Source organism: Scyliorhinus torazame, chromosome 6 (genome assembly GCF_047496885.1).
Source record: "Scyliorhinus torazame isolate Kashiwa2021f chromosome 6, sScyTor2.1, whole genome shotgun sequence".
NCBI lineage: Eukaryota > Metazoa > Chordata > Chondrichthyes > Carcharhiniformes > Scyliorhinidae > Scyliorhinus > Scyliorhinus torazame.
In genome coordinates, this window is record NC_092712.1 from 213,875,687 (window position 1) to 213,891,255 (window position 15,569).

The 15,569-nt window shown below is 41.6% G+C and overlaps 1 protein-coding gene across 1 annotated transcript in view; it reads right to left on the reverse strand.

The window, feature by feature from the left end:
• Positions 1-15,569, reverse strand: part of chn2 (chimerin 2) — a 401,316-nt gene that overhangs the window by 159,958 nt on the left and 225,789 nt on the right. The window contains 2 exon segments of the mRNA XM_072509387.1: positions 8,838-8,869; positions 13,456-13,511. Of these exon segments, the coding sequence (XP_072365488.1) occupies positions 8,838-8,869; positions 13,456-13,511 (88 nt within the window).

Here is a 15,569-nt window from a genome sequence, read left to right on the forward strand (position 1 = left end):
GGCCAGAAAACTACAGGCCGGTCAGTCTGATTTTGGTGGTGGGCAAATTATTGGAAAGAGTTCTGAGAGTCAGGACAAATTGTCAATTAGAAAGGCACAGATTGATCAGATAGTCAACATGGTTCTGTTAGGGGAATATTCTGTCTTACAAACAGAATAGAATTTTTTGAGGAAGTCACATGGAGGATTGATTAGGGTAGCGCAGTGTATGTTGTCTGCATGTAGTTCGGCAAGGTATTTGACAAGGTCCCACTTGGTAGACTGATCAGTGAAGTGAGATCTCATTGGATACAGGGGAAGGTGGCAGGTTGGATCCAAAATTAGCTCAGTGACAGCAATACAAAGGATAATAGTCAATGGACTTCTCTGCAAGAGGAAAATGGTTCCCAGTGGTGTTCGACAGGGCTCAATTTTGGGGCCTTGCTGTTTTACGATAAATTTTTTAAAACTAATATCTTATTGAAGGTTTAATATTTAACAAACACAAAATAAACTACAACACAACAACAATGAAAATTGTTCAAACATGGTATTTAGTGAGAGAGAGAGAGAGAGAGAGAGAGAGAGAGAGAGAGAGAGAGAGAGAGATAACTGCGCGGTTCTTGGCAGACTTAAAAATGCAGGAGGCAGGGGAAGAGATTGAAGGGGCTCTGATTTAAATATTTAATTCCTCTCGGGAGGTGCCAGAGGACTGAGAACAGCCAATGTGGTTCCACAATTAAATGAGGGTTGTAGAGAATAGCAAGGTACTACAGACCAGTCAGTTTCACGTCAGTGGTAGGGAAACTATTGGAGAAAATTCTGAAGGAGAGAATCCATCTCCACTTGGAGAGGCAAGGTTTGATCAATGATAGAAGACATAGCTTTATCAGGGGGAGGTCATGCCGAACAAATTTGATTGAACGTTTTGAGGTGACCGGTGGAGGGTAGTGGAGTTGATTTAGTTTATATGGATTTCAGGAAAGCCTTTGACAAGGTTCCACATGGGAGACTTATAAAGACGGCAAATGTACATGGGATACAGGGTAATTTGATATGATGGATTCAAAATTGGCTTAGTTGTAGGAGGCAGAGGGTGATGACAGAAGGCTTCTTTAGTGGCTGGAAGTCAGTGTCCAGTGGCGTGCCTCAGGGATCTGTGCTGGGTCCCCTATTATTCGTCATTTATATTAACAACATAGATAATCATGTGGGGGGTAGGATCAGTAAGTTTGCGGATGACACAAAGATTGATCGAGTGGTTAACAGTGAGGTTGAGTGTCTTGGCTTACAGGAAGATATAGACGGGGTGGTCAAATAGGCAGATAAGTGGCAGATGGAATTTAACCTTGAAACGTGTGGGGTGATGCACATTGGAAGGTGTAATATGACAAGAAAATATTCATGAATGGCATGACACTGGGGAAGTCCCAAGGAACAAAGGGACAATGGCGTGTTTGTCCATAGATCTCTGAAGGCGGGAGGGCATGTTAATAGGATGGTGAAAAAGGCATTTGGGACACTTGTCTTTACCAATCGATGCATATATTACAAAAGCAGGGATGTCATGTTGGAGTTGTATAGAGCCTTGGTGAGGCTACAGCTGGAGTACTGTGTGCAATTCTGGTTGCCACATTATAGGAAGGAAGAGATTGCTTTGGAGGGGGTGCAGAGGAGATTCACAAGGATGTTGCCTGGGATGGAATATTTAAGTGATGAAGAGAGGTTAGATAGGCTTGGGTTGTTGGGTTGGTAGAAGACTAAGGGGCAACCTGATTGGGTGTACAAGATTATGAGGGGCATGGACATGGTGGATTGGGAGCAGCTGTTCCCCTTAGTTGAAGGGTCAGTCGTGAGGGGACATAAGTTGAAGGTGAGGGGCCGGAAGCTTGGGGGGAATGGGAGGAAAAACATTTTTACCTAGAGGGTGGTGACGGTATGGAATTCACTGCCTGGGCGAGTGGTAAAAACGGGTTGCATCACAACCTTTAAGAAGTACCTGGATGAGCACTTGGCACATCATAGCATTCAAGGCTATGAGCCAAATGCTGGAAAATGGGATTATGTAGGTAGGTCAGGTGTTTTTCATGTATTCGTGCACTCGATGGGCCGAACGACCTCTTCTGCAATGTATTTTCTGTGATTCTGCGAGACTTAAATGTGGGAGGCACGATTCAGAAATTTGCAGGTGACACAAAATTGGCCATGTAGTTGATGGTGAAAAGGATAGCTGGCAACTCCAGAACAACATCAATGTTTTGGTTGAGTGGGCAGAGAAGTGACAAATGGAATTCAATTCACAAAAGTGAGATAATGCATTTGGGAAGGGCAAACAAAGGAACGGGTTACTCAATAAATGTGAAGATATTGAGAGGGGTGGGAGAAGTATGAGATCTTGGATTGCATATCCATCAGCCTTTGAAGGTGACAAGACAGGTGAACAAAGAGGTCGAGAAAGCATATGGTAGGCTTTCCTTTATTGGGCGAGGTATTGAATACAAAAGCAGGATGTAACTGTATACACTGGTGGTTGGGCTACAGCTGGAATTTTGGTATAGTTCTGGTCACCACATTACAGGAAGGACATAATTACTCTGGAGAGAGTGCCGTGCAGATTTACAAGAATGTTGCAAGGACTTGAAAATTGCAGCTACGAGGAGAGATTGGATAGACTAAGATTCTAGACGAGGCTCAGTGGTCACCTATTTGAAGTTTACAAAGTTATGAAGGGCCTAGATATTGCAGACAGGAAAGACTGGTTTCCCTTAGCTGAGGGGCCATACAACAGGCAGCATAGATTTACGGTGATTATTAGAAGGATTAGATGGGACATGGAGAAAATCTTTTTCACCAAAAGGGTGCTGGGCAGCTCGAATTCACTGCCTAAGTTGATGCTTGAGGCTGAAATGCTCAACTCATTTAAAAGGACCCTGGACCTCCATGGGAGGTGCTGTAACCCTCAAATCTACAGTCCAGGTGCTGGAAAGTTGGATAAAACTAGCAGGTTGTTTATTTTTTATTTTTTGGGGATGGCACAGACAGGATGGGCTGATTGGCCACTTTCTGCACTGTAACCTTTCTATGGTTCTATAATAATACACAGTGTGTAATCCCAAATCACAATGCAGAGTGGGCCATGTGAACATTTGTAAAATACAGATACACCTCATTTATTCCTATAAATCCACTCGAGTGTAGAGTTAGCAAAGTTGCAGCATTCATTCTAAATTGATAGAAAAACAAATGGTTTCACTGAAAAGAACAGTAACAGTACTTTCAATTAATTTGTGGCACCAACACAAATTAAATTATGCAAACCTAATACTCAGCTGAAGATAAAGCTGTGATTATGCATATCGTAATGAGTGCCTGATCTGTGGAAAGCTAAAGTTGTGGCTCTTCCTAGCTCTACAGAGGTTGGGTGCTTAAAGCACAGAGGGTTTCAATGGGAAGAATAGAAGAAACAGAATGACTTTAAAAAAGGAAAAGGAGTCTCAAACTCACATCTGTGATGCTGGTTATTACATCCTATTTTGGAAAGCTAACTGTCTTTGTAACTTCATCTGAAAGAAGTTTCACTTACAAAGATATAGAATCCTGAAGGGTCTTGACAGGGTTGACATAGAGAGGATGTTTCCTCTTGTTGGAAAATCTTGTACTGGGGTCACTGTTTAAAAGTAAGGGGTCACTAATTCAGGACAGAGATGAGGAGAAATCTTTTCTGAGTCTTTAGAACTACCTTCCTCAAAAGGCAGTGGAAGCAGAGTCCTAAAATATTTTTAAGGGCGAGGTAGGAAGTGTGAAAGGCTACTGGGGGATAGGCAGGAATGTGCAGTTGAGGTTAAAATCGGATCAGACATGATCTTATTGAGTGGCATCCTCCTGCTCCGAATTTGCACGGTCTTATGTAACTCCTGTTAGCTAGTGCTTACACAGGTCTTTACAATAGACAGTTACTGACAACAAATATAATTCTTCTGGGATTTATTTTAATTTAATAATCATTCCAATTTAAATGTTATGCTGTAATAAATGGCCATTTGCCACTGGACATCATGCTGTGGCAACAAATTCACTTCACTTGTACGTTAAATATGTTAATATAGTCAAATTAAAGCAGTTATACACTAGGAGTGCTGATGGCGGAGGTGATTGCGAAGAGAATAAAACACACAGGTGGTGGAAGCTCAATGGTGTGCATTTGAAGGGTGAATTCAGAGACCAGATTGAGATAACACTATGAGAAACAGAAGAAATTATGACAGATGCTGTGGAAGAGAGTGGCAGGCATATAGAATCACGGAATCAAAGATGGGTTACAGCACAGAACTGATTAGGAAATCTGGTGAAGAAGTGTGAAAGGTCATCAGGGAAGAGAAAGGCTGGAAAAGATACTTAGCATTTGAATGAAAACACAATGTGCAGTAAAATAAAGAAAGAAACTGTTCCTCCTTCCAGTACCATGCCCTAATAGGGTATTGGAGACCATGGACTTCCATTGGATTGGGCAGCAAGGTAGCACAGTGGTTAGCACAGTTGCTTCACAGCTTCAGGGTTCCTTGTTCGATTCACGGCTTGGGCCATTGTCTGTGTGGAGTTCGCACGTTCTCCCCGTATCTGCGTGGGTTTCCTCCGGGTGCTCCGGTTTCCTCCCACAGTCCAAAGATGTGCAGGTTAGGTGGATTGACTATGCTAAATTGCCCTTGGTGCCCAAAATTGCCCTTAGTGTTGGGTGGGGCTGTTGGGTTATGGAGATAGGGTGGGGCTGTGGGGTTATGGAGATAGGGTGGCAGTGTGGGCTTGGGTAGGGTGCTCTTTCCAAGAGCGGGTGCAGACTCGATGGGCCGAATGGCCTCCTTCTGCACTGTAAATTCTATGAAATCTATGAAAATCAAATCCAGGAGCAGTGCTCCGAAAGCTAGTGATTCGAAACAAACCTGTTGGACTTTAACCTGGTGTTGTAAGACTTCTTACTGTGCCCACCCCAGTCCACATCATCTCCACATCATCAAATCCTGAAATAGCACTTGAACCCAGAGGTAGGGACATTACCATTGTGTCATAAGATCTCCCAAGGAACCATTAAAGAAGTGGAGACAGTCAGGGATCAAAGAACATAAAGAACAGTACAAAAAATATACAAAGAAAGTGATTGGCCATGGAAGAAATATGTCAAAGTCTGAATGCCAAAGGGTTCTCTTTAGCTGCTAGAGCTAGGTTAACGAAAGATGTGGGAAATATATGCACAATCAAGGACGCAGTTGGAGTAACCTCAGTGAAAGAAGATTAAATCAAAGAGAGGTGAGGAAATATTTTAATTGCCTTACGAGTGAAGAAAACCCGAGGACAAGTACAGTAGAGGTAGCTGCAAATCAAAGAATGAAACTTGCATCAATCTGGAAGAAATCAGAATACAATTAAAGGAATAAAAAATGACAAAGCAGTTAGACCAGAAAAGATACCAGTGGAAGTTTAGACCTGTGGAGGTGAATGTGGGGTCCAGCACCTGAACAAGCTACTCACATTGTGTAATGCTGAGAGAGAAAATCCCATGGGCATGGAGGCAAAGCATTTGGCACCAATATTCAAAGAAAAGAGACTTTCAAGATTGCAAAACCATCCGAGGAATTAAATGTTTACCACAACCTTCAAAATATGGGAAAAAGGTCATCGACCAGTGACAGAGAAAAATAGCTTCAATCCACGTACGTCAGCTTGGTTTCATGCCCGAAAGAAGCGGCACTGATGCCATTTTGCTCTGAGAAAAGTGATGGAGAAATATTAGAAAAGCCTACACAACATGCGGAGCACTTTCATCGATCTGGAGAAGGCTCATGAGCGAGTGCCTTGTGTTCGGGACACTGGAGATGTACTAGAACTTTTGGGAGTCCCTGAGAAGTACATATGGTTATTACAGGACATGTACAAGGAGATCCAGACAAGAAGTAAGAAGCAATGTGGGGCTAAGTGGATTTGGATTTGTTTATTGTCACGTGTACCGAGGTACAGTGAAAAGTATTTTTCTGCAAGCAGCTCAACAGATCATTAAGTACATGGGAAGAAAAGGGAAGAAAAGAAAATACATAATAGGGCAACATATACAATGTAACTACATAAGCACTGGCATCGGATGAAGCATACAGGGTGTAGTGTTAATGAGGTCAGTCCATAAGACGGTCATTTAGGAGTCTGGTGACTGTGGGGAAGAAGCTGTTTTTGAGTCTGTTTGTGCATGTTCTCAGACTTCTGTATCTCCTGCCCGAAAGAAGAAGTTGGAAGAGTGAGTAAGCCGGGTGGGAGGGATCTTTGAATATGCTGCCCGCTTTCCCCATGCAGCGGGAGGTGTAGATGGAGTCAATGGATGGGAAGAATGTTTGTGTGATGACTGGGCGGTGTTCACGACTCTCTGAAGTTTCTTGCGGTCCTGGGCCGAGCAGTTGCCATACCAGGCTGTGCTGCAGCCTGATAAGATGCTTTCTATGGTGCATCTGTAAAAGTTGGTAAGGGTTAATGTGGACATGCCGAATTTCCTTAGTTTCCTGAGGAAGTATAGGTGCTGTTGTGCTTTCTTGGTGGTAGCGTCGACGTGGGTGGACAAGGACAGATTTTTGGAGATGTGCATCCCTAGGAATCTGAAACTGCTAACCATCTCCAACTCGGCCCCGTTGATGCTGACAGGGATGTGTACAGTACTTTGTGAAAGTTTCAAAGCTACAGCTGGGTTACAGGGATCAGCGCTGAGATAATTTTCTTCCTGTCAGGGATATTCTCATTGAGCAAGCAAAACGAGAAGTGAAAATGGCGGAGCAGGCTCGAAGGGTCGAATTACCTCTTCCTGCTCCTATCTTCTATGTTTCGATGTTTCTATGAAGATCAGTGGACCAAAAACCCAGGGCAAGATTCTCCACTCCCGCGCCGGTTGGGAGAATCGCCTGGGCCGCCAAAATCTTCCGGGACGCCGGTCTGACGCCCTCCCACGATTCTCCCAAGCGGCGGAAAGGGCCCCGTCGAGTTCCGCGGGCCGGAGAATCGGCGGAGACACCCAAAATGGCGATTCTCCGGCACCCCCGCTATTCTCAGATCCGGATGGGCCGAGTGACCAGGCCAAAACGGCGGGTTCCCCCCCGGCGCCGTCCACACCTGGTTGCTGCCGTCGGGAACAGCGCGCGAACGCTGGGGGGGGCGGCGAGGGGGGATACCTCAAATGTGGGATGGCCCGCGTCCGGTGCCCACCGATTGTCGGGCCGTCCTCTCTGAAGGAGGACCTCCTTCCTTCCGCAGCCCCGCAAGATCCGTCCGCCATCTTCTTGCGGGGTGGACTTAGAGAGGATGGCAACCACGCATGCGCAAGTTGGCGCCGGCCGCGTCATCGATACGGCGCCGCCTTTACGCGGCGACAAGGCCTGGCACGTGTAGATGACACGGCCCCGATCCTAGCCCATTGTCGGGGCCTGAATCGGTCGGGAATCGGGGCCGTTTCGCACCGTCGTGATCCTCGACGGCGTGGGCACTTCGGCGCGGGAGTGGAGAATCCCGCCCCCAATATATTAACTAACAGTTTGAGTCTGAGAAACAGGATCGGCGTGAAGGTGTAAAGATTATGGTTGATGACTTAGAAAAAGTGAGTAGCTTCAAATACCTGGAGTCAGTAGTAGCAGAAGATACAAGTAGAGAAATGGAAATTAAACACTGCATCTGCTCCAATTGGAGTAATTGGAAGAAGTGTAATGAAGTGTCACGTGATAGAAAAGTATTGCGTAAAGTGAAAGGAAGAATCTACAAGGACAAAATCAGGAACCAGGACATGGGGGGTTGGTGAGTATTGTTGAAGCATTGCAAAACATAGCGTGGAAGAGATTGAAATGGCATATCATCTGTTGCAAAGAGAGAGAGAGGCAAGGTAGTTAAGCGAGATGGGACAGCCAGAAAGAGGTAGGCCTAAAACTATACTGAAAGATGCAGTAGTGAGCAGCTTAAACAGAGAAGCATTGGAAGAGGAATGGGTGGCTGACAGGAGATGGAGAAGGGTGATCAACCAGCACTGTCGTGACTCCGAGTAAAATGGGAAAAGCCAAAAGAAGGTAATAATCATGCATTAATTAAAGCAAAGACTTTAACATTTTCTTTGTGTTTTTGTAAATAATTTGGTAATACAAAGAAACTGACAAACATGGTTTTCTACAGAATGCAAAACCTTTGAGAATTCTTCTGTGCTGACATTTAAAACAGCTCTACAAATGCTCCTTAAATCGATTAACTGATGCCTGAGAGATGTGGTGTGAGATCTTCCAGATGTTCACACCAGTGAGATTGTCTAGTGCTGCTAATGGCGTACCACCGCTGCGGGTTTCCCAACAGCATGGGGTGAATTCAATGGGAAATCCCATTGACAGCCGTGGGACCAGAAGATCCCACATCGTGGGGAGCCCAAAAAATCTCGCCCGTAACGTTTGTGTAAAGTAACTTAAGTGGAACAATCAGATTTATTCATTAAAAAATATATATAATTTGTTTATGGCATCAATGGCAAAAACTAATATTTATTACGTGATGATACAGAAAAGTGCTCTAATGCAATGCGGTATGACAATTATTTCTGGTTTGGCATGGTGTAAAGTTTTTGCAACTCAATGTCAGTGAAGAATGCAGACTTCACATCATGGCACCACTATATCAAAAATGAAGACAATTCTACATAAACTATGTAAATGTATCACACCACTGCATAGCTACTTTTCCTACATCAATCCAATCTGCAGTTTAGCTCCTATTCTTGCCAAAATGTATTTCCTGCTTTTTAAAAGTTATTTGAAAAACAAAGAGAAAGATATGAGCAAAAAGGAAAATAGCTTACGTACTCTCTTCCATAGTACTTTGGCCTGTTTTCAACCTGTAAAGCAAAGAAAATTGTTTAAAACTTGCAGAGAAATGGATCTAAAAGATAAATAAGGAAGCTGTCCAACCTACTACTGAAGTAATCATATTAGCATATGTGTTGCTAAATTAAAATTTTAAATAATGAAGATTCAAATGTTCTCAGAACTTATGTGAGCTATGTTTACAACAAAGCCACCCAAAAATAAAATATTGTACACATCTTGTAACTGCATAACAAATGGCAGTAGCAACTTTGAAAATACTTATTTCAATTAATATTAAGACTACCCTGCTGTATGTATTTATTTCTAATACAAGATATTGCACATTATATATTTTTGAGCATAAGTCATAGAATCATAGAATTTACAGTGCAAAAGGAGGCCATTCAGCCCATCGAGTCTGCACTGGTCCTTGGAAAGAGCACCCTAACTAAGCCCACACCCCCACCCTTTCCCTAAACCTCCACCCTATCCCCGTAACCCCAACTAACCTTTTCTTTTAGACATGAAGGCCAATTTAGCATAACCAACCCACCTAACCTGCACATCTTTGGACTGTGGGCAGAAACCGGAGCACCCGGAGGAAATCCACGCAGACAAGGGCAGAGCGTGCAGACTCTGCACAGACAGTGACCCAAGCCGGGAATCAAACCTGCGACCCTGGAGCTGAGGCAACTGTGCTAAACACGGTGTTAAACTCCTTGTGCTACTGTGCTGCCCCTCAAGAAGAGCAATGGTGTGGGGAGAAATAAAAGTCAAGTGCTAGAAAAAAGCTGGGAGGTATAATTTCTCTTGAAGCTAAATTTAATACTCCACTGTAGTTATACTCTGCCCTGGAGTCAGAATTATGATGAACTATGCTACAAATTATGTGGTTATATGGCAAATTTTACATCTTTGCAATGTAGAAAGTGACCTCGGCCATAACCTTTTGAATTCCTTCTTTAGGCTTCTCCACCTCTCCTCCTTTACGATGCTCTTCAAAACTTACCCCTATGACCAACCTTTTAGTCACATGACCCAATATTTCTTCCTTCAGCTGGGTGTTAATTTTTGTTTAGCTGTGGCCCTGTGAAGGATCTTGTGACAGTTTAGGGCATTAAAGGCACAATATAAATGCAAGCTGTTGTTTGTGCCATGCGTATTGGACTTACATAGCCAGATGGCATTTCTATGAAATGGCTCTAGGTAAAAAATGTTTTGCCAAATTAATTAGTGCTCATTCGCCTCAAACATCACTTACAGAATTATGAATTTTATCACCAACTATATTTTTTCCAATAGCTGGATTCTATAAATTAGAAATGATTTGTATTTATAGAGCACTTTAACATGTTGTCCAGGATGTCCCAAATGGTTCATCCTCGCTAAATAATTTGAAGTGTTATGTACGTAAATGTATACAATGTTTTCTCAGAAAAACCTAACAAATAGCAAGTTGATGGTTGTAGTAAGCACAGAAAGAAGAGCAATGTATGGGGAGAAATAAAGGTGGCAAACAAATAGCAATGGTAATCCTAGAGGTGTCACATACTCTCCATTTGCCAGAATGAATGCAGCTCCAACACTCAAGAGGTTTTACACCATTCAGGACAAAGAAGCCCACTTGACTGACTGACACCCCTTCCATCACCTTAAACATTCACTTACTCCACCATTGACTCACAGTTGCAGCAGTGTGCACAATCTACAAGATGCACTGCAACAATTCACCAAGGACCCTTTGATTGTACCTTCCAAACCCTCGAGCTCTACCATCTAGAACGGCAAGGGCAGCAGATGCATGGAAACACTAGCGCCTGCAAGTTCCCCTCTAAGCCACTCACCATCCTGACTTGGAAATATATCACCATTCCTTCACTGTCACTGGGTCAAAATCCTGGAATTCCCTTTCTAACAGCACTGTTGATGTACCTACACCCCATGGACAGACGTGGTTCAAGTAGACATCACCACCTTCTCAAGGACAAATATAGATGGGCAGTAAATGTTGGCCTCACCAGCAACACCCACACCCCACGAAGAAAAATCCATTTTCATTATGCGAGAAAGGAGATTTGAATGTGTCAGAAGATACCAGTGGGGTTTGACAGTTGGTATTACTAAATAACTTCACAAAGTTGGGCGAATAAACAATTATCTTTTACATTCAAGATCATTCAAATTTGCATAAATAAAAGGTTACCCCGTGGTTTAATGGATTTCTAAACTGTAAGTCAATCTCTCCTACAAAAATAAAGCAATCTTAGCAGATATTTCCCGTTCAGCTCCCAAATTTCACTTACAAATATTGAAATTAGAAATGCAATTATATGTTAGCACAATAATTGTAAGGTGTTCTCTGAATTTACTGTATTAGAAAGTCCAAGTGTAATGTTGTGGGAAATCCAGCAGATGGCAACTGCCACAGAAATGTCTATCAAAAGAATTCAGATTATTAATGGTAGAGTAGGCAACTATAGTTATAACTGCAAAAACTGGATATCAAAATGTTTATACTTGGCACGATTTGAATAACAATCGTAAAGGATAAGTGCTTCTAATCCGATACATTGTGAAGACATTTCTTTTTGTTGCTGTTACCCACAGCAACTTGATGTGTATGGCACCTTTAATGTAGAAAATATACTCAAAAAAGCTTTACAGTGGGAACTGGAGGAGGGGATAGAGAGAAACGGAAAAATATTGATAGAAATAATACAGAACATCAAGTGATGGCTGAAGAGTTAGGTGACCGAAAGCTTGGTGAAGTTAGGCTTTTAAAAGTGATTAAAATTAGATTGTTTAAGAAGTGGTGAAACAATCAATCAGTGGGGTGACAGGGGTGAGGGAGGGGGTGGGGGGGGGGGGGGGGGGTAAAACAGAGAATTCCAAAAAGTAATGTCACTCGTGACTGGAGGCTCTTCTATTAATGATGAGATGAAGAAGGGAGGATGCATGTAAAAGCTTGAGTTATGTACCAAAGGGCACTGAAGCTTAAAAAAAAGAGGAGAATGCAGAGATAAGGTGGCTAAAGACTACTGAGGGATGAGACTGCAAAGGGATTTATAAACAAGAATAAGGATTTTAAATGTAATGTGATTAGGGGATGAGACTACAAAGGGATTTCTAAGCAAGATTGAGGGTTTTAAAATTTTGTGTGATTAGGAGCCCAATGTAGCTAAACAAGGCAGGATATGTTGGGCAAACAAAACAGAAATGCAGGTCACCGAGTTGTTATAATAATCTTTCGTGTCAAAAGTAGGCTCACATTAACGCTGCAACAAAGTTACTGTGAAAAGGCCCCAGTCGCCGCACTCCGGCACCTGTTCGGGTACACGAAGGGAGAATTTGGAATGCCCAAATTACCTAATAGCACGTCTTTCTGGACTTGTGGGAGAAAACCGGAGCACCCTGCTGGAGTTTCTATTGGAACCTCAAAAAAATAACTTCGATACTCAGCACTTTGCTGCAAGCAAATGAACTATTGGCAAGCTAAAGTCAATCCGCAACAAAACAACACAATTAGCAGAATCCAACAAAAGCGATCAAGCACGAAAGACTGAACCTTAGAACATTTTTTCAAGTGAAAGTCATCTTTTGGAAGCCTGTAGCAACAACTCATTCATAATATTTATTTCAAAGTGCAATAACCAAAAGTTAATTTTTGAGGTATGGTATGAATCAAGGGGCAAGAAGGCCACTGAGAAAACACAAAATCAGATGTGGGGTCTATTTATAAAATTTTGATAATTCCCACAACACTCTTGTCTTTGGCAAAAAAAAAACACTACACTGCAATTGGCTGCACAAACCTAGGTATCTACGTTCTCAAGCCCTGTCACCACAAGGGCTTGTAAATCTGAAGCTATGCAGTCAAACTTGGTTCAATTGAATGTCTAGATGGCAAAGATAGACAGATGGACAGGACCTTGTTAAAAGTCGTAAAACAGAGAGGATTCTCTCTGAAAATCTTTTACTATTTTAATCTGTTCTTTTGCAATTTACACTTTTCACACTAAACCACTCAATGTTAATGAAATACTCCTGCACACAGCAGAAACATAATCATACTACTGAAGAGATGCGGATGCAAATCAGTACAATTATCACAGCATTTGAACTGATGCATAGCTAACAACCCAAATAACTGAAGAATAGAAAATAGAAGAGTGATTTAAATTATTAGCACGAGTCTACAAATATCTAATGAAATGCTGACTCATTTCATTTAGGATGAAAATTATTCCAAATGTATGTATCTGTCTTTACCAATATCAAAATAACCACATGACAGTCAGGCTAATGAGAATCACACTGGTGTAAAATTGCTCTTGGGGAAATTAATTCTGAAAATCTTTCACACTATTATATACCTCACGGATGAACAGTGAAATGTTTAAATCACAGATACTTATTGGTTTACAATAACTAATTCACTGCAGCGTTGATTCTGTAGATTCCTTCGATTAGGAGCTTGGCAAATTGCCAAAATGGCTTGTCATTTCAACATGCTGGGGACACACAATATGCCATCAAATGGTAATAATCAAAACATTGTGCTAAACAAAGCTCAAAACTGTGTTGTCACTTTAGGCCAGTCTAGTTTCCAACTGACCTCTCGAGGGCAAATAATTCTCTTCGGTCGTGGGGCTTCCTGCTGTAACTGATACACTGTCCAAAAACAGAACAAAGTAATGTTAGCACGTTAAATATATCAATGATACAGAGTATCCAACACATCATTAGAGTTAAATACCAGAATCCCACATTGCTGATCTACATGTTTTTATTCCGTAATTACGCAGATTTTAATCTTTACAGTGCCAAGGTCGAAGAGATATTATATGGTATATTCATTTTGAACCTTCCTAGACTACAAGTGGTAACCTCCTCCCCCTCCCTTTCACTCCGTGGTTATCAGTCAATTCAGATTATTACATTTCCAAATTCATGCTAACCTGGGATCACTTACACAAGCGAATCCAGTTCAATACCCTCTTATGAAAAACTGCTACAGCAGGAAATAATAGTACTAAACAACAACAACGTTTATTTATAAAGTGCCTTTATACTGAAACGTCACAGGCGCACTTTAAAACAAAGTACAAAACATCACCAAAAACTTGGTCAAAGAGTTAGGTTTTGAGGATTAGCTTAAAGGAGGAAACTGAGGTAGAGAGACAGAGTGTTGCAAGGACAGAATTTCAGAGCTTGGAGCCGAGGCAACTAAAGGCACGACCACTAATGGTGGGACAATTATAATTGGGAATGCACAAGAGGCCAGAATTAGAGGAATACAGATAATTGAGGAGTCTGAGGTTGCAGGAGGTTACAGGGATAGGGGGGAAAATTTATTAAAAAGCACTGTCCTGAAACACAATGGGTATGCATCACTGAGATGGTATAATGGAGTGAAAACTTGTTTATTACTCCAGTTTTTTTCTGTTTTTTTCTGTTTGAGTACATGAGTGGACATTTTCAAATCAGTAGCTCATAGTCCTTTCATCCAAACAAATAGTAATGACTGCATGCTTTATATAAGGTGCTTGGATGCACCTTTCAAGCTAAGGAGGCAAAGTGTGACATTTGTATATGAAAAAATTGGAATTGAGGAAATTCAAAATAAATTCTTGGCTAGAGTTCAGAAGAATGAGGGGAATCTCATAGAAACCTATAAAATTCTAACAGGACTAACCAGGGTAGATGCAAAAAGGATGTTCCCGATGATGGGTGTGTCCAGAACAAGGGGTCACAGTCTGAGGATACGGGGTAGACCATTTAGGACAGAGATAAGGAGAAATTTCTTTACCCAGAGAGTGATCGACCTATGGAATTTGTTATTACAGGAAGTAGTTGAGGCCAAAATATTGTATGTTTTCAAGAAGCTAGTAGATATAGCGCCTAGTGCAACGAGGATCAAAGGATATAGGGGGAAAGCGGGATTAGGCTACTGAGTTGGATGATCGACCATGATCATAATGAACGGTGCAGCGGGCTCGAAAGGCCGAATGTCCTCCTCCTGCTCCTATTTTCTACGCTTATGTTTCTAAATACTAAAAACATTAAAAATGCAGAACAGGCCAGTAACATCGGAAAGAAAAAAGCTCGATTCAAGCTTTTAGTTTGATGGTGAAAATAATCATCAACAAAGGACATTAATATTTTCAGATGAACTAGTTGCACAGTATGTTCACTTATTACAAGGTGAATTCCTGTAAGTAACTGACCATGGCAATCCCCAACACTATGAACGTATATGCTAAGCAAAGCCTAGCTATTTTTCCCCAAACAGTAGGAGGAAGCAAGTAAATACCACATAAATAAATACTGACAAATAATCTTCCACACACCCTAGCAGTTGGTTATGTATAAAGAACAATTTTATTCAAATAATGAAGATAAAATCAGCTAAGCTTGGCAACTACATCATATTTTAACTGGGGATATTTTAAAATGAAACACTACGCACAAAGTGGGAAGAGAGAGAATGGCGTGCAGCACTCAGATTTCAGCAAGCTCCAGTCAGATCTTATGAAGGAATGGAGATGAGTAGACATAATGACAATATTTTTTTAATTGAATAGCTGACCCCAATGACGAATCACAACTGGAAAAATATTAGAGCTAGTTAACTGGTTTTAATTGATATTTGTTTAATTGACTGAAATTGTTCACAATTCACTAAAATAATGAGATAAAATAAATAGATAAAATACTTCCAATTTTGTT